The sequence below is a fragment of the Phaethon aethereus genome, assembly GCF_964289735.1.
Source record: "Phaethon aethereus genome assembly, chromosome: W".
Classification (NCBI taxonomy): Eukaryota; Metazoa; Chordata; class Aves; order Phaethontiformes; family Phaethontidae; genus Phaethon; species Phaethon aethereus.
In genome coordinates this window covers 5,888,129-5,907,298 of record NC_138581.1, presented here as the reverse complement: position 1 = coordinate 5,907,298, position 19,170 = coordinate 5,888,129, and the positions used below count along the sequence as shown (strand labels likewise).

General features: G+C 42.2%; 1 protein-coding gene across 1 annotated transcript in view; it reads left to right on the top strand.

Moving 5' to 3' along the window:
• The window catches only part of LOC309415081 (SET-binding protein-like), a gene marked incomplete at its 3' end in the record, with an annotated part of 246,554 nt that extends 232,305 nt beyond the window's left edge, over window positions 1–14,249 (top strand). The window contains 2 exon segments of the mRNA XM_082012495.1: window positions 8,002–8,169; window positions 13,693–14,249. Coding sequence (XP_081868621.1) covers window positions 8,002–8,169; window positions 13,693–14,249 — 725 coding nt within the window.
• Between the last annotated feature and the right edge of the window lie 4,921 nt (window positions 14,250–19,170).

The window sequence follows — 19,170 nt, the reverse complement described above, 5'->3', positions numbered from 1 at the left end:
AAGTACGATGAGTAGCTTCATGTTTAGACGTGCATTCCTGTACAGCCGCGTTGCGTAGCTACATTGTGCAACAAGACTGGGAGGAAAATCGTCTGTAAGAGTTTTCTGATAATAATGGTCAGATGCATAAACAATTTAAGTACAGCCCTGGATTTCCAGAAGTCTGTGGGGAGTATGAAATCCAATGCAATGGACTCTCTAAAGAAAAATCTTCCCTAGCAGAAGCTTCTCTGAGATCAATTTTTATCAGCTGATGTTCTCTCTTTTCCAATGGCAAATTAATATTTATTACCTCTTTTCAACTGGCACTTAGAGTTCCAGCTTGGGTGCGCATTGTGCTAGATTCTGTACACAAATAAAAGAAGAAAATGTGGATGTTGTCCAAGAACTTTTCCATGTAAGTACACCATGAGAGAAAACAGATGAATGCAATAAGCAGAGTGAGCATGATTTAACAGTAAAGCAAGGATAGTTAATTAATCCATTTGTACAGAGCCTAGCACAGTGGAGCTCGACCACGTTACTTGCAACGTAAGTACTTAATAACAACAATAATAATGACTAGGCCTTTAAAATTAATGTATTACTTATCAGTCAGAACTCATAAGTTGCTTCGCCAGTGAATGAAGAATGTCAGCTTTTTTATCCAAAGTACCAGGGGACCCATAAATCTTTAAGAAAAAGGCCAGTTTCACATCAGTATTGTGTTCCTCACACACAGGCTTTCTGCCAGTCTGCCTTGAGCTACAATAATGCTACTCCTGAGTCACCCGTTTAGTTATGATCATTCTGATTGTTTATTTATAATCATGCCATCATTGTTTGAGGTTCTTGATAATCTCTTTCAGGTCTGCCCTTGCTTTTGAAGCTGTCCTTTCCCTTTGCCCTTTCTCATCAAACAAATAATGATTGATTTCTTCCCTGCTTTGCTGCCTGTTGCTCACTTGCACGTGCAGGCAATGTTGTCCGTGGTATCAGCAGGACTCAGGGAAGTTAAGGTATGAGTCTTTCGGTTGATGAAACAGGCTCTAATTTGGAGGAAATGCACAAAGATCAACAGACACATGGTAAATAAGATCTGAATCAGGCCACCTGTATGCATCATCTTGTTCTCTCTCTGGAGCAGCAGCAAAGGATAAAATACACTGGAATCATGGATGTGCGTACGTGAATTTTAAACCCTGAGCCGCCTGTAATGGTGTTGCAGATGATTTATTTTCACCTGATTCAAAGATGGGTTGAACTGGGGGCATTCTCTTATGTAAGGGTCTTCTGGACAGAGCACCCCAAATCAGAAGAAAAAGTCCAACAAAAGGTGATGATACCACACCAGCAGGTCCATCTGGTCAAGGGATAGACCTCCCACTACTGCAGCGTGAATCACAGTCTTGTGAGCAAATCACTGCAACTCCGTGGGTTTCCAAAGGTGCCTTGGAGTCTCTGCATTTTGGTATCTGTGAAAGAAACCTGATGGCTCTTCCTTATTGGCTGCTCCAGATCCATAAATTACTCCTGTTCTTCAATTTAGATGAGAATTTCAGTGAGGTGAGTGATATAGGCTGAAGAAACCAAGTGCCTAAAACAAAAGACAGATGGCTGAACCCATGATTCACCGGCGATGAGCTGCAGTTGGGCCATGTAGACTTTGAAGTAATTCATTACATTTGTATCTCTTCTGTAGGGGGAGGATTTTCCTCAATGATTTGTATGACCTTGCTAAACCCAGATAGGTGGTAATTGAGCAGCAACTACTTCTTCAGAAGAAACAGAATAAAAATATTGAAAATATTGACTCACCCCAAAGGCAGTAAGCAGCACTTTGGTCTTTGACCTTTAAGCATCCTAGGGTAGTCAATAACCTGGCTGTTAGATGCTGTGCCTGCCACTGATTTTGATTTGGGAGTAGTTTAACCTTGAACCAAGATCCAAGTAACCACGGCAACAGGAAGTCAGCCTCTCCATCCAAGGAGTGGGAATCCATAAATCAAGGTCCCTAATGCAAACACTGTGTGCAGGTAGAGATTTGAGAGGATAAGTGGTTTGTGAGGGATTACCTTTGAAAAAATGAATGACTGTCCCTTGATATGTTGAAGCACAGCTTCACAGAGACTTTTTTTTTTATCAATAGAGGTCAACAGGTTACAGCTGCATGTTTTCATACGGCTCTGTATATAGGCCCTTCAGTTTAATTAGAACCAGATGTTCAATTTATGAGGTTGTTAGCATTATTATGTACCATATGCACATGCATATATATGTATGTGTATTGATACATACGCCCACATATGCACATCTCTTGCTCACAAACTACATTCATGAATAAATAATGTTAAGGCTCAAACTCAAGCACTATGGAGTGAAACCTCAGTTTTGCATATGCACAGTTCCATAGTGCTGTGATCCCATAGGCGTAACTACCTAGTCAAATATCCCATTTATTCTATGGGACGCTATTTTAGTCAATGTATGGCACTCGACCTAATGAACAGCTATTGGGTAGTTGGATTTTCCTCTCGCTATTCAGTGTGTGATATCATGTCTCAATTATTCCACATTTCTAAGCCTTGGTATGAAAAGAAGATTGTTTCATGAATGTTGATAATTTTATTTTCACAGCACTGCTCTTGAGATGAGGGGTATATTATTGTTCTCATTTGCAATAGAGAAGCTGAGCAGAGAGAGTTTGAAGTAGAATGGATACAATTTGAGATGCTTAATACTGGATTTGAGGCTCTGGAAGGATGTATGGTCTAATAGGCAGAGACTCCTCTACATATCTCCATCAAACCATGACCTGTAATTCTGTCTCACTCCTGATTAGTTCTGCACTCAGACCCGTTCTCCTCCATTAAGTCCACAGGTTGATATCAGGTCACAGGTTCATCAGGACTCCTATCCCATACTGTCCCATTCTGTAGACCTGTCTTTCAGACACCTCTCACCAGTGCAGTTCTGTGCTGGAGTCTGCTGGAGATCTCTTCCACAGTTTCTGAGACAACCCACAGGTCTAATATTTCTCATTTCATGTGCAAGAGACAAAGGTTGGGTCTGTTCATAGCAGCTCCAAGCTGCAAATACAAGGAAGTGTTGATTCATTGTAGCCTCGTTGGAGAGGCTGAGCACAGCCAACAGACACAAAAGTTTGTGTAGCAGTTTCTGGCTCTGCTTCGAGAGCTTCTTGATCTTCTGGGAAAGGATGAGGAAAGGATTAAATACTTAATGCCTTCTTTGCCTCAGTCTTTAATAGTAGGACCAGTTGTTCTCTGGGTACCCGGTCCCTGAGCTGGAAGACAGGGAGCAGAATGAAGCCCCCGTAATCCCAGGGGAAATGGTTAGCGACCTGCTGCACCACTTGGACACACACAAGTCTATGGAGCTGGATGGGATCCACCCAAGGGTACTGAGGGAGCTGGTGGACATGCTCACCAAGCCGCTCTCCATCATTTGTCAGCAGTCCTGGCTAACCGGGGAGATCCCAGCTGACTGGAGGTGAGCAAATGTGACTCCCATCTACAAGAAGGGCTGGAAGGAGGAACTGGGGAACTACAGGCCTGACAGTCTGACCTCGGTGCCAGGGAAGGTTATGGAGCAGATCATCCTGAGTGCCATCACACGGCACGTACAGGACAACCAGGTGATCAGACCCGGTCAGCATGGGTTTATGAAATGTACGTCCTGCTTGAACAACCTGATCTCATTCTAGAACAAAGTGACCCACTTAGTGGATGAAGGAAAGGTGGTGGATTTTGTTTACATGGACTTTAGTAAAGCTTTTGACACTGTTTCCCACAGCATTCTGCTGGAGGAAATGGCTGCTAATGGCCTGAACAGGTTTACTCTTTGCTGGGTAAGAACTGTCTGGATTGTCAGGCCCGAAGAGTTGTGCTGAATGGAATTGGTGGCTGGTCACAAGCGGTGTTCCCCAGCGCTCAGTACTGGGCCAGTCCTGTTTAATCTCTTTATCAGTGATCTGGACAAGAGGATCAAGTGCTCCCTTAGTAAGTTTGCAGACGATACCAAGTTGGGCAGGAGTACTGATCTGCCTGAGGGCAGGAAGGCTCTGCAGAGGGATCTGGACAGGCTGGATTGGTGGTCTGAGGCCAACTGTATGAGGGTCAACAAGGCTCAGTGCCGGATCCTGCACCTGGGTCACAACAACCCCGTGCAACACTACAGGCTTGGGAAGATGTGGCTGGAGAGCTGCCCGGCGGAAAAGGACCTGGGGTTGCTGGCTGACAGCTGGCTGAACATGAGCCGGCAGTGTGCCCAGGTGGCCAAGAAGGCCAACAGCGTCCTGGCCTGTATCAGCAATAGTGTGGCCAGCAGGAGCAGGGCAGGTTTCGTGCCCCTGCACTCGGCACTGGTGAGGCCACACCTCACATACTGTGTTCAGTTCTGGGCCCCTCACTACAAGAAAGATACTGAGATGCTGGAGTGGATCCAAAGAAGAGCAATGAAGCTGGTGAGGGGTCTGGAGCACAAGTCTTATGAGGAGAGACTGAGGGAACCGGGGTTGTTTAGCCTGGAAAAAAGGAAACCAACATGGTTTAGTGGTGGACTTGGAAGTGTTAGGTTGACAGTTGGACTCAATGGTCTTAAAAGTCTTTTCCAACCTAAATGATTCTAAGGTTCTGTGACTCTAGGTATCAGGGTCCGTGTGGGAACTCCTTGAGGAACTACCAAGTGCTATCCAGGTGCAGCCAGGGGTAGCAGTGGGAACTCACTGCTACAGGAGATAGAGGCCCCCATCTGCTGACCTGACCTGTTGTCCAGAGAAGTTTGCTGCTGGCCTGGGGCTTGGATCAGGGAAATTGTGGAGACATACCAAACCAAATCTGAGTGGTAAATCAAATCAAGCAAAGGTAGCAGGAGACTTGCATGAATGGCCAAGGAGCTCCTGAGTAATGTCAGACATTAAAAGGAAGCAAAAAAGAGGTGGAAGCAAGAACAGGTGACCCAAAGAACTATAGAGACAATGTCCAAGCATGTAAGGATGGGCTTAGGAAGTCAAAGCATGTGTGGAGTTGAATCTAGCAAGAGCAGAAAGGCAACAAGAGATGTTTCTACAGGTACATAAGCAGCAAAAGGCAGCATAGGGAAAATGTGGGCCCACTGCTGAATCAAACAGGGACCCTGGTGGCAAAAGACCAAGGTACTCATTGTCTTCTTTGCCCTGATCTTTACTGGTAAGACTGGCCTTCAGGAATCCCAGGCCTCTGAGACTGGTGAGGAAAGGAAACTTACTCTTAGTGGAGGTGGATCCTGTTAGGGAACAGTTAAAACAAACTGGACATACATAAGTCCATGGGACTTGACAGGATGCACCCAAAAGTGTTGAGAGAGCTGGCTGGTATCATTGTGAGGCCACTCTCAATTATTTTTGAAAGGTCTTGGTGATCAGGACAAGATCCTGAGGACTAGAAGAGAGCAAATGTCAGTCCAGTAAGAGCAAGAAGAAAGACCCAGGGAGCAATAGGTTGGTCAGCCTCATCACAATCCCTGGAAAGGTGATGCAGCAAATAATCCTGGAAAGCATTTCCAAATATATGAAGGAGAAAAAGATGATTGGGAGTTAGCATAGATTTATGAAGGGGAAATCCTACCTGACCAATCTGATGTTGCTCATCTTGACTTTAGCAAGACTTTTGGCCCCATCTTCTGTAAGCTCCTTATAGACAGACTGATGAAATACAGACTAGATAAATGTACACTGTGATGGACTGAAAACTGGATGAACTGCTGGGCTCAAAGGGTTGTGATCAGTGGCACAAAGTCCAGCTAGAGGGCAGTCATTAGTGGTGCACCTCAGGATTTGATACAGGGGCCAAAAAGTATTTAGCATGTTAATTAGTGACTGGGGTGAGGGCTAGAGCACACCCTTGACAAATATGGAGATCCAAAACCGTGAGGAGTGGTTGATGTGCCAGAGTGTCATGCTGCCATACATAGGAATGTCAATAGGCTGGAGAAATGGGCTGACAGGAACCTCATGATGTTCAACAAGGGAAAATGCAAAGTCCTGCATGTGGGGAGGACTAACCCCATGTACCAGTACCTGTTGGGGGCTGACCAGCTGGAAAGCAGCTTGGCAGAAAAGGCCCTGGGGGTCCTGGTGGACACCAAGGTGACCATGATCCAATAATGTGCACTTGCAGCAAAGAAGGCCCACAGCTTCCTGGGCTGCATTAGGAGAAGCATTGCCAGCATGTCAAGGGAGGTGATCCTTCGCCTTTATTCAGCACTGGCGAGGCCACACCTGGAATACTGTGTCCAATTCTGGGCTCCTCAGTACAACAGAGACATGGACATATGAGGGAGAATCCAACGAAAGGCCACAAAGATGATTAAGGGTCTGGAGCATCTTTTCTGTGAGGAAAGGATGGGGCTGTTCAGCCTGGAGAAGAGAAGGTTCAGGGGGATCTTACCCATGTGTACAAATGTCTGATGGGCAAGAGTAAAGAAAATGGAGCCATCACTTCCCCGAGTGAGCCACACACTCAGTTGTGCCCAGTGACAGGACAAGAGGCAGTGGGCACAAACTGAAACACGTGAGGTTATGTCTGAACAACATATTTTTACACTGAGGATGAACAGGTTGCACAGAGAAGTTGTGGAGTCTCCCTCCTTGGAGATATTAAAAACTGACAAGACATGGTCCAGGGTAACCTGCTCTACCTGACCCTTGAGCAGTGTGGGGTGGACTAGGTGATCTCAAGAGGAGCCTTCCAACCTTAGCTGCCCTGTGATTTTTTGAATGGTCATGTAATTGCCAAAATCTGATGCATTTTATTGGAGGCCCATGTCCAGATGGAGATTTGAAAATAGAAGGAATTTATGAAGGATTGACTTTAAAAAATGAATGTCTGTCCTGGATATGTTGAAGCCAAACGTCACAGAGGGTGGGAGAGATTTTCATAAATTGGCAAAGACACAACAGAAAGTCCTCACCCTAGCAGACCTTTGTGCCAGTCTCATGAGAATAGGGCTGCTGGATTTTTACAAAGCAGCAACTGCTAAGAGTTTTCTAAAATGGGAAAAAAACCTCCCAGTCTTATTGTAAAAAGTGACGGAGGCATTTTAGCTGCCTTTCCACTTGGTAAATTCATATACTTATAGATATATATGCAATATGTATATACACACATGAACTCACACAAATATTACATATAACTGGGTGGATACATATTCAGGTATATTAGGCAAATACCTAATACATAAAATTTCTGTCCCAGCAGTTTAAATTTGACACATTTACAAGCAAACAAAATGGGTTTGAGTCATAAGAGAGTTTGAGAAACATTGTTAAGAGAGGAATCTACCAGCCCTGAGTGCTCAACTTTTATTTTTCTTGGATATTTGACCTTTCTGGTATATTTCTACTACTCACTTTTTCTGCATTGCAATCCCTAGGTAGAAAAAGGTATGACAAAGTGTTCTTTTTTTTTAAACTCCCACCCCTTTGATGAGTTGTAAGGTAAATTTTCATTACGAAGGGAATTCCAAAAAAGTAAGTACAAGCTTAATGTGCTTTAGACAGGGAATTACATATTGAGGCTGTTCCTGATGCCTGCTCCCTACTCAGATGAAACACCCACCAAGTCAAGTCATTACAGAAGAGAAGTATGTAAGTGTGTGTGGAGAATAAACTATCCGGGAAACGACAAATAGGCAATCCCACTATATCGAGATATGAAGCATATCTGTCTTTATACATACACCAGGATGTATGTTTGCTTGGAGAAGAAAAAATAGTAATGTGGAATTATTATGTTGGTTTACCATTCTTTATCAAGATCAATGATGGCACATCCGTAAGCAAAATTACCAAAAACAGTAATGATGATGATTCTTGCTGCTACCAAGACCATGTTACAGGCACATACACAGGCAAATACAGAAATATATGGGGGCAGCAAGGACAGCAAGTGACTATTCTTTTCCAGATATTCCCCAAACTTGTTGCTTCATCAATATTCATCCAGATTTTGTTTCCTTCCCCAGGAATTGCAGGTCCCCACTTAAAAGCAGACCAGACTTCACTTCATGGTAAAATGGAAAGTTCTGCCTGTAACATGATGACCAGAAGGAAACCAGCAGCTGTTGACAGTGTTGCAATGCCGACTCCAGTATTATCTCTCCTACCTTCATCATCATCAGCATCTGAAGCAGGTAACGTTGTTTCCCTCCACCCCCTCGATTTCTTTCCCATCTTCTTCCCTCTGGCACAGCACCAAACAACATGTGCTTGTACTGCTCTTCCCGGTTGGAGAAGTAGCTGCAAATGTGCGTATCTAATGTGATAATCAGGCTGTAATTTTTCTAACACTTCTTATCATGATCATATCTTGGCATATCAAATCTATTTTATTCACATACCACCACTTGTGCAATAATGAGGACACAAGTAGCACCAGCCCGTATGGTCTAGCAAGGGACTCTTGAAGCAAGACTCTTGGGTTTCTTTCTCAGCCCCGTTGTTCATTTATTTGAATGTTCCCATCCCTGTAGCATGAACATGCCGAATACCCAGTGAATAGCTAAGGAGCAGCTGAGATTTATTTCTGCATACTTCAGTGATTTTAGCATAATATTCTGTCTTGCAAATGCAAAATTGTCTGGGGCAATGAACAGTGATTTAAAATATATCAGAATAAATAAGTCAGAATAGCATGTTTTTCAATCAACTTATATTTTGTGCTTCTATTTTGAATCAGATCAGAAAGGTGATAGCTTTATACAGTCAGAAATTGAGCCAAGTCATTCAGGCATCATCATGCCTTTCCTTGGGCATGGATAGAGAACTCAATCTTGCATTGTGTCTTAATTCCCAGTGAATGGGGAACCCATAGTACATTACCCTACATGCAGCCATTAGGAGCTCCACAGTCTTGTCAAACATTTGATTCCACCTTCACAAAAAAATGCACTTGTGTCACTGAGTTATGGAATGATTACATATTTAATTATTCAACTCCAAGTGCTGTGTCAGTGCACTCCTTTTGATTTTCCTTTCATTTCCTGAATAAATAGTGAAAACAAGGGATCCATGCGGTAAAGTAGCCTCTATAAAGATAAATTTTTATATTAAAAAAAATCAGGATTCTCTGTTTAGTCTTTAATACTTTCCTACATATAAACTAAGGACAGATTTTTAATGCAGCGGAGAATGAAAGCACACAAATATTTTATGATCAGTTTCAAGATGAAAGTGTATGCTTGACTGCATAGTTCATTCCTTCCATTTTCAGAAGTCTAATTAAATTGTTGGTTTATCTGTAGCCCAGATGTTGAAATAATTTAGTTGAAAACTGAAAGAAACTGTGTTAATGGGAAAACAGGACAGTGCTATGGGTTTCCTGTAATTAATAGCGAGCTCTTTGAAAATTCCTCCATTCAAACCAAGTCGACAAACTGAGCCCAGCTGTTGTGCAAACAGTCTTCTCTTGCGAGTGGCCTTGGGCAGCTCTGAAGGGATGGAGAATGACAGGCAGTAACAAGGATTTTAGTGCTGCAGACATAACAGAACCATCCAGAATAAAGTTAGGGGCTGATGGAGAACTTCCAAGGGGTCTGCTCTACCTGGGTTCACCTCCTTGCTCAACACCACGGTGCTGGAGTGGGTCCTCCAGCCTGCTCTAAGCTACCCCTGGAAATGTACATTTTTGGTAGAGATTTCTCTCTTTGCCTCGGAAGCTATTTCCAGCATCATATCAATCCTGCGTGACTTTTGGGCATGGCCTGAGGTCGTCTCAATTTGTCTGTGTCTGTGAGAAGGAGCCTCACTGCATCTGTGTACTCCAGGGAGAGGAGAAACACTGGGCCTCCCTGTGCTTTATTTTAAATGTGTAGAGCTGGGCTTTAAGACTAGCGTGGGTTCTTGCTTGTTTGGGGCAGCTGGGTCAGCTTGTTTGGAGAGTGGGAAAAGGATGAAGGAAAAGTACAGGCTCCTGTGCTGCGCCAGGTATTTCTAGTTTCTTTTCACTTTGGGCTGGATTTTGCCAAATAGCTTCAGGCCTTCACGGAGGTAGCGCGTTGGCCATGCAGCCCGAGGAGGTGCAGGGAAATAACTGTGCCCAGGCAAAAAAGTGTTCCCCCATACATCCCTAGCACCTGGAGGTTGCCACCATGTTGTATCATCTCTGTAGGAGCATATTACTTTTTTCATATGCCTGTGTGCAGACATAGTGTCCTATTCCCCACCTCCTCTTCTACCCCTTCTAGATGAATTCCACCAGATAGAGCAAGACAGAAGTCTTCCTCCAAAAGCAAGATTTCCACATGCAAACAGCAAAGTATGTGCAGGAAAAGAACAACAAAGCCTAAAAACAACGCAGACCAACTTAGGTCCAGGGTTGGGCAAGGTCTGTTTGGATAAAATGGAAAAGATTAGTACTTCGCTTTGGTTTTCAGCAGAGCAGTATATCACATGGCAATATAGGAAAATATTTTGTATCAAAGATTGCTCACCAAGAGCTTCCAGATGAGTTGATAACACCTAATGGCTCTCACTTCAATAGTGGTTTATTTTGGCAGATTTCCCTGATATTTTGTCATATGCACACCTCATCAAATCTTCCCCCTGCAGACCCATAAGACTCTTTTCCGCATAGTCTCTCTACACCAAATATAGAATCAGATGTCCCTGTCTCCTAGTAGTCAAAATAATACTGGGTTTCCTAATATCTCCTTCAAAAAGCCTGACTTGAAAGCATATTACTTATTCAGTACATGCATTCTGACTATTGGCAGACTATGTAACACAGCTCAAATAGTTTCTAGATCTTGCATGTTCAGAGGCTTGCTAGGAAGAAAAGCAAAAACATTATTAGTAGCTTCTAACAAACTTCCTGAGAAAGTCATAAACACCCCAAAGCATCTATGAAAGAAAAATTAGTGCAGTAAGCCAGCACAAAATAGCACAGAAGATTTTTTTCTAAATGAGAAAATGAGTTTCAGTCCAAAAGGAAATGGACTGTCAGCTTGCAAAGTTTTAGGAGGGCAAAAAGGTATCGAAACAATGTGAAGGAAGACACTGAGAGTACTGTTCAGCTTATAGATTTAAATGTAAGTGTAGGTATCTACCCATAACTGTCTGCGTGTCAGTTATTTTTGGAGAGCTAGGCAGTTTGGCAAAAAGCAGATGCCTACCTTTGCTCCACTCAGGCACTGTCTACTCAACATCAGGCTCCACTCAGGACAGTCAGCCTGGGTGACCTTGACCTCTTGGGTGTACAGGAGACCTGCACCTTCCTTATCCAGTATCAGGGTGTCAGAAGAGTGTCCATGGTCACCTTAAATTGCATTGAGTTCCCATTTTAGAAATTCAGGTCATCCTCCATGGACTGTACAGAACAGATCTTCATTGATTGTGATCTTCACTAAGCTGCAGAAACAACTGACTACAGAAAAATCTTGGCAGATACTTGGCTAATGCTTTATTTCAAATTTGTTTCCTGTCCTTTGGCTTACTTTCTTTCCAATGAAAGCTGAGAGTAATGCCAAATCTCCTGATTTCACCAAGAACCTTGCAATTTTTCCTGTATTTCTGTTAAATTTTCCAAATTCAAGACTTCCATCATCAACTGAAGAATTTTGGTTTTACTTCCTGGAAAAAAAATTGCATCTTCAATATGAGAATTTAAAAAAAAAAATCTTGAAAATGTTCCCTGACAATAATAAAAGGCAAAAGGTGGACAGTGAATATGAAGTGCATGCAAAATGTTTGATTTCTTAAATCTTCTGACTTGAAGCTACTCTCAAGATCTGGGAGGAACTCAAAGGAGTCAAATGCTTAGGGCTGGAAATATTGGGACTATATATGTCCATTACGAGTGAGGCCAGATGAGAATAATCGTTTTGTGTGGCAGGGATTTAACCTTTTTTTGATCAGATGACTGAGAAATAGCTCACTGTCACTTGCCCTTAAGGCTCTTGCATCCACACTTTTTAGGGGTGACCTACTTGAGAGGAATTTTGTGCAACTTGTTAGCTTCTCCTGAGCAACTTGGATATTTCATTTCCTTTCTCTTTTTCTTTGGTACCAAAATGACTACATTCCTCTTTTCTTTTGTCCTCTGTGAATCACAAACTGCAAGTGGTTTTTATTTTTCTTTTTGGTGTGGGGAGTGGGTTACATATGGAAAATGTATTTTGTTTTGTAATTAATAAAAACCAGACTTTGGGAAGTTGGCCATCCAGGTCTTTATTTATAAGAGAGCATATGTCTGTGTTTTGTTTATGACTCACTCCTACTTCTTGCATTGTAACTTGGGTTTGTTTACGCAAGCTCTTTGCTGAATCTAAGCAACATGGTGGTACAAGAGCCAATAATTTGTGTTCTCCAAGAGGGGAGACCAGTGAGTGAAGCTTGTATGCTGAATCCATCATAGCTCATAGCGAGCAAAAGGAGATTCTACCACTTGACTGCTCCTGGTTATCTACAGAAAATGCTACAATAGCAACTTTATTTAAACTCTCGATAGATTAGCCTGTTAGCCATGAAGGGAGTGATAAGCCCCAAACGAACCTTTCTCGAAATCTTGGCTGCTCTGGAAACTTTAAGTATTTCAAACCAAAATGACGGCTTGACAGTCAGGTGTAAATTAAGTTTGCAAGTAGATGTGGGCTGAGGATAATGTAGTGGGATGTTTTATTCTTTACTGAAAAGAAATTCTGAACTCCATCATTTCTTTTCCAGCAGCGCAGAACGGATATGTTAGGAGTGAAAGAGAGCACCAGTTATTGCAATAGCAGAATTAATACATTTTGTTTCTCTCACAAAGGGGTAGTTACTTTTAATCTGTGTGCAAATCCTGAACTCTGAACAGATGCCACGTTCAGTAAAGGACAATGAGACAATTTAAGAAAAACAAACAAGGTCTCGTGTCCTAAGCAAAGGACCAGTAGCCAAGAAATGCTGGGTACTCTTTCCAGCTCTGACAATGACTCACAATGTGACCTTGGCAAGAGTCTTAACTACTTTGGACTTCACTCAGATCTAAAGTAAGTGATCTGAACCAGGAGTAAGCTTACTTCAGGGGCCATTGAAGTCAATTATATGACTGAGTAGTTTCAGCTAGTATCTACAGAGGTGATAGTAAAGAAACTCAGGCAGGGGTAATGAATTTGCCACAGGTGACGTGACCCACACAGCTTGTCTCTGCCCACTAGTTTCAGTAACAAACACTTTTCATATGAACTGGCATCCATGGCAAGAATTAAAGGACAGAGTGAAGACATCATGAGTATGTTTGGGGTATAGAAAGTTTAGTAGTTATGGTCAACCAATATGACAGCTATGCTCCGCAGCCCTACCTTCCCTCCCACTAGAGTTTTAGAAATGAGAACAAAGTGAACCCATGTTGATGTAGAAAAGCTTTGTTTCTCTAGAAGAGGGGAGAGACGGAGAGAAATCTCTGAAGACTGCTTAATAGTCAAAGTTGTGTTTTCATCTAGGGCAGTAAAAAAGGAGATAACAGCAATTCTTCTGGGACTGTAATAAATGATCTTTTAATTGTTTTTTAGTTGCCTTTCTATGCAGGGTCCCTTCTCATATCCATTGCTTCTTCAGTACTCATATTCAGCCTACTGGGCTTGAAACATCTAGTCTCCATGATGCTGAAAGCAGACAAAGGAGAGTTTCCATTCACTGTTTTTTGACCTACCCCTGTTTCTCTCCTTGTCTCCCAACAGCCAGCCCACCACTGAAAAAAAGGTTCAAGCGCCGTGAAATTGAAGCAATCCAATGCGAGGTGCGCAAGATGTGCAACTACACCAAGATCCTGTCCACAAAGAAGAACCTGGATCACGTGAACAAGATCCTGAAAGCCAAGCGGCTGCAGAGACAATCAAAGACAGGCAATAATTTCGTCAAGAAGCGGAGGGGGCGTCCTCGGAAGCAACCCCTTTCCTTTGACGAAGACTCCAGAGACCAAATGCCCGTTCTGGAAAAATGCATTGACCTTCCCAGCAAAAGAGGTCAGAGACCGACACTCAACCCTTTGATATTGGAGCAAGCAGCAACTCAAGATACAATCATGGCTACCATCGAGGCTGTCATACACATGGCTCGAGAGACGCCACCCCCACCGCCTCCTCTTCCTCCTCCCCCGCCTCCACCTCCTCTCCCTCCGCCCCGGACACCCCGGGTTGGGAAAAGGAAAAGCAAGTCCCCGCAGGAGGAAGAGGAGGATGTGAAAGTGAAGCGGCACAGGAAAGGCAGAGGGATCGAAAGCGAAGGCCTTCCCTAAGGCCGGCGCACCTCGTCGGATGTCGGGTGCCGGTAGCGGGGCACGCCGGGACTGAGGGACTGGAGGCACGTGGTCTGCTTCGCCCCTGTGGCAGCACCAGACTCACTCATCCCTTCGGCGGCCGGAACCCATTGCGAAGAGCTGTACCAGCCAGGGTTCGCATCTTCCTCTTCATCGCTTTGGCCCCAGCCCCCCCAGGAAAAAAGGGGGAAAGCGTGTGGGAAAGGTGGGGGGTAAGGGGGGGGGGGGTGAGTGTCAACGTTGGGGAGCGCGTCTACTTTGCAGAGTTTCCAAAACTAATCAGCATCTCAGCATTGCTGTTCTCATACCGTACCCGGAGGCGGGAGGTCGTCCTCACAGAGAGCTGAACGTTGTCACTAGGGCTGCATGCTCGACTCTGATTCTGTTTGGCGGGCCAGGTGAAACTAAGAGTAACCATACCATAGTAGAAATCACTGTAAAAAAGAAAAAAAAAAGAAACAAAAAAAACCCAACAAAAAATAGTGTACTTTTCTCAACTGTGATCTTGGTTATAATCTGTTTGAATTTTTTTTTTTCCAGTTTTATATACCTACCAGGCTTTGGGGAAGCATAACCCAAATGCCTGATTCCTGCTAGAACTATATATTTCTTTCTCATTTACTTGCCTAGTTATGACTAGCTGCAATATAGGCAATAGAAAAGTAGAGCCTTACACGCGTGCACACTCACTCCGAGTGCTATCCCAAGGAACGACGGAATATCACAGCATTTAAAAAAGGTGTACATGGATATTCAGCTACAATAGCAAGTTTCTATGAAGCAACTTGGCGTTTTCAATGGCATGTGAAAAAGGGGTCATCTGTCAACCAAGTTGTTTTGATGCTCGGTACATATGAGTAGAGAACAGCAAGACACTTCTGGGGAATAGAGTTATAGTAAACATGGACAAAATCACCAAAAATAGAATGTAAATAAGCTAAAAGAAAAAAACAGGACAGAAAATATAGAGTAAAAAGACAGGGCCCAAACCTACCAGTTCTTACCACCTGCAATTCCGAGTGAAATTGATGGGAAACCCAGGATCCAAATAATTTACATTGGGTAGCAATGCCTTGATATGTTCTTTTAAAGAAAATAGATAAAGTAGATTGTTTTAAAAAAATAGAGAACAAAACCCTATGGAAAATAGGTTCTTTTTTGGCAATTATTTCATAAAAAAAAAAGGAATAAGTGTTCTTATCTGAAAATAAAAATGTTCAAAGGGTATCACCACTGCAATTGTATTAATGCCACTTTGGACATGTTCTCCAAGTTGTGGTTGCCTTAATAAACTAAAAAAAAATTTTTTTTTTGTACATAATGTAATTATAAAGCTCTCAGTCTGCATGGATGCAAACTGTGTGTGACAAATCGTCTCTTTAAATGGTCAGTTCAAATTGTACATTTCTCATTCAAGTTGTACGTTAGCCATCGGTTTAACTCGGGTAAAATACCCGAACTCCATTTCCACAGCCCAATTAAAATGTTTAACTAAAACAAAGACTGAACGTGAAACTGTTCCATTGCAGTAATAATGCTTTTAAAAAAGAAGTCAGTTGTTGAAATTTGAAATAGATACTTTCAACTTTATTTAATTTCTTTTTAAAATCCTTCAGTACACTCAACACCTGGCATGGCAACATGGATATTAAAATGGGGGGGGGGGGGTGTAGAAATTCCAGCAAGGGAGCAGGGATTGGAATTATTTAATGATTCACAAGCCAACTGCCATTCCCTTTTTTGAGAAATCTTTGAACTGGCTTATTGCCAAGAAAACTTCAAATAGCACGACACTAAAAAAAAAAAAAACAACAAACCAACAAACCCAACAAAAATGTCCCCACAAAAAATGTTTTGTTTCTATTCTGTTTATTCTGTTATTTATTTACAAAAATCATATCAAGACTATGGTGTTAATGGGACACTGTAAACATACAGCTCATTATTTTTAGAGACTGATTTTTCTTCTGTGATAGCACCTTAGCTTATTGAAACTGAATGCATTTGGGGTTTGGATTGGGTTGGGGGGCTGGAAGAGGGTTTGTTGTGTTTTTTTTTTTAAAGGCTGGAACAAATCTTGAGATCCTATCTCCTCAAAACTGATAAGAGGGATCACAGAATTTTGTTTCCGATTTGTTTTGCATCGTTCATCGTACTCATTTGCGCTTTTTGTTTTCCAATTAATGCAGCTTAGAAATAAACTGGCCAGTTGCTCATTCTGTTACAACCGATTTTGCTTTTCAGTTCTCTTGAATTAGCACAGTGTTATTGACCAAAGTTGTAGGCCTGCAGAAGAAAATGCTTAAGCCTCCTTGAGCTCCTCCCGTCTTCCTTAAAAAGCATTGGACTAAGGTTTAGTTGATTCAGAAATCTTTTTTTTTTTTCCATCTCTCCCCCGGGCCTGAAAGTAGGCGACAGAGTCGCTTAAAATGCAAGAAAAACGTTAAGTTTGGTATTCCAGGTAGCCTATAAGCTGGAACTAAGCCAGACAACAAATTATCCTTAGTTTTACCTTCAGCGATCTCTTTATTAGCGTTGAAGTACATTTCAAAGTGTAGCGAGTGGAACAAAGGTTTGAAAGGACCAAATTCTGTCATTGAGCGCCCACCGTGGCTTCAAGATGTGTCGGGTCTGACCGAGTGCTGATAAGGGCTGGATTTGGGCTGGACCTTTCTGGATGCGCTGGCATGCGACCTCCCCCCAGGGAAGGATCACTGAATGGCTGTTGCCTCCCATGCTCCTGAGTTTTGGGAAAAAAATGCTCTTTTCCTCCCAAAAAGTACTATCCAAAATGATGCTAGAGGCACAGTGCTTAAGGAGAGCGTCCACTCAGAGGGTACAACCCCAGCCACCCTTCACTGAGCAAAAAAATTAAGAGGACCTTTTGGTCCTAGAGAAACCAAGGGTAGCATTCAAGACTTGGAAGATGCAAGCCATCAGCCTGGGATGGGCCCTATCCAGATGCCCAAGGTTGGTTTTTCACAGCAAGAAGGTGCTGGTAGAGCATGGTGCTGGGGTACGGCCTTGGCTCGTTGTCCCAACAGCAGCCTGGTGCAGCCGGCCCTGGCTGGCAGGAAGATTAGCTTGATAATTTGTATGAAAGCAGGCTGAAAATACTGTTAGATGGTACTCAGAGTTTGTGTTCTGCATGTTGCATAGTCTATAAATATGATAAGCAAGTTGCTGACAGAATAATATTATAAGGCGATGTACTACATGCAGATCATAAAGGATTTAGTTTTAGGGCTTAAGGCTAAAATCCCACTCCTGCAGTTTATTACCCAACAATATTCCAGTAATGAGCTTTTTGATTTTCTTTTTTCCCCTACCACTAGGAAGATTTACTGAGGAACTCTCTAAATTCTCTCCACACGTTTCCAAGAACTGTATAAAACTGGGGTGAAAGCCCTTTTGCTTATTAAGACCAAAAAGACCTTTCAAACACCTCCGCTGTGTCACAGATTAACACACGTCTTAGCATGCTTCAATAAAAATGTGAAACAAAATCACATGGCTGTGAGCCATAACGAAATGAAGCCACGGGTTTAAGTCCTCTCCGTGGGTCTTATATTCCTCAACCCAGCGTAAAACCAGGAATGGGGACAAGCGTGCGGGGAGAGAGGGGAAAAAAAAACAACCACTTGTGTCTCCAAGAGCTTCGTACTGCCAGTTTCTTGAGCCCTTCAATATTAAATTTTCTGTGACCGCACCTTGCATGTTTTTGGGTAACTGTCAAAAAAAAAAAAACAACATAAAAAAGTAAAAAAATTAAAAAGTAAGTGATAGTAGTCATCAGGTACTAGGGTATCCTACAGCATGGCCCGTGTCTCTCCACTTGACAGCAATGCTTTGGACCATTTGTGTAGAATATTCTGTTTGTGGTGTTAAGTTTTTTGGGTAGCGTCTGGTACGATGAGGTGCTGGTTCGTCACTGGGGCTTCTGAGCGCTACAGCAACACGCTGAATAAACAGGAATCGCTGTTCCGTACAAAAGGAATTCCCCAACTCTTATTTTCACAGGCCCTGATTCAGGACTGCACTTAAGCACATTTAAGTAGTATCCTGAAGAGTAAAAAGAACAGCAAAAAAAAGACAGGAAAAAGAAAAAAAAAAAAACAACAGATGATTTTCTGAATTGAAAAACAAACATCGTGCCCTTGCAATGCCTCTTCCTTCCATATCATCCAAAAACTGGGGTGCAGCAGTTCTGAGATAATTAGAAGCACATTTCAAGAAAGGACACATATTTGAGATCTCCTTAAGATGCCTGCCTAGGTTGTATAAAACACTACGTAGAAAAAAAAGAAAAAGAAAAAAAAATGTAAAAACATGAAAAGAGCTGCCAATTGGACAACATGGGGAAGCAGTTCAATCCCATGTTGGTTTGTTTTACTTTTCTTTTTCTTTATTTTTTTAAGCTATTTCTTAAATAATAAATGCACATGAAGTGTTAAATATGTATATACTGTATTTCAAAAAAAAAAAATCAAACGAATGGGGCACAAGATTGTTCTATAAGTCGTGCTGGCTAATTTTTAGTTTGTATTCATAAGTGGTTTTTAAAAGCCTTTTTTAAAGTGTAATTTGCATGTTCTACTTTGATTGTATGTAAACATATTTTAGAGCAAAAAAATGTATTTGTATTTTATTGAATATAGAGGCAAGAAAAAAACTTGTACATTGTTTGAAATGTTCTTTTTGTAACAGTTTTTATTCATGAAGCATTTTTGTACATTTAAAAATGGATATGGACTTGATGTTCTTTGAGGCTTAGATACATCTGGCATGCTTTAATGTCATGCTCCTTCATGATCTTAGATGTTGGTTTTTAAACATTTTTTTCTAAAACAAAGCTCAGTCTTTTCGCTACCAAATCAGGTTAGCACAGTATAGAGCACTT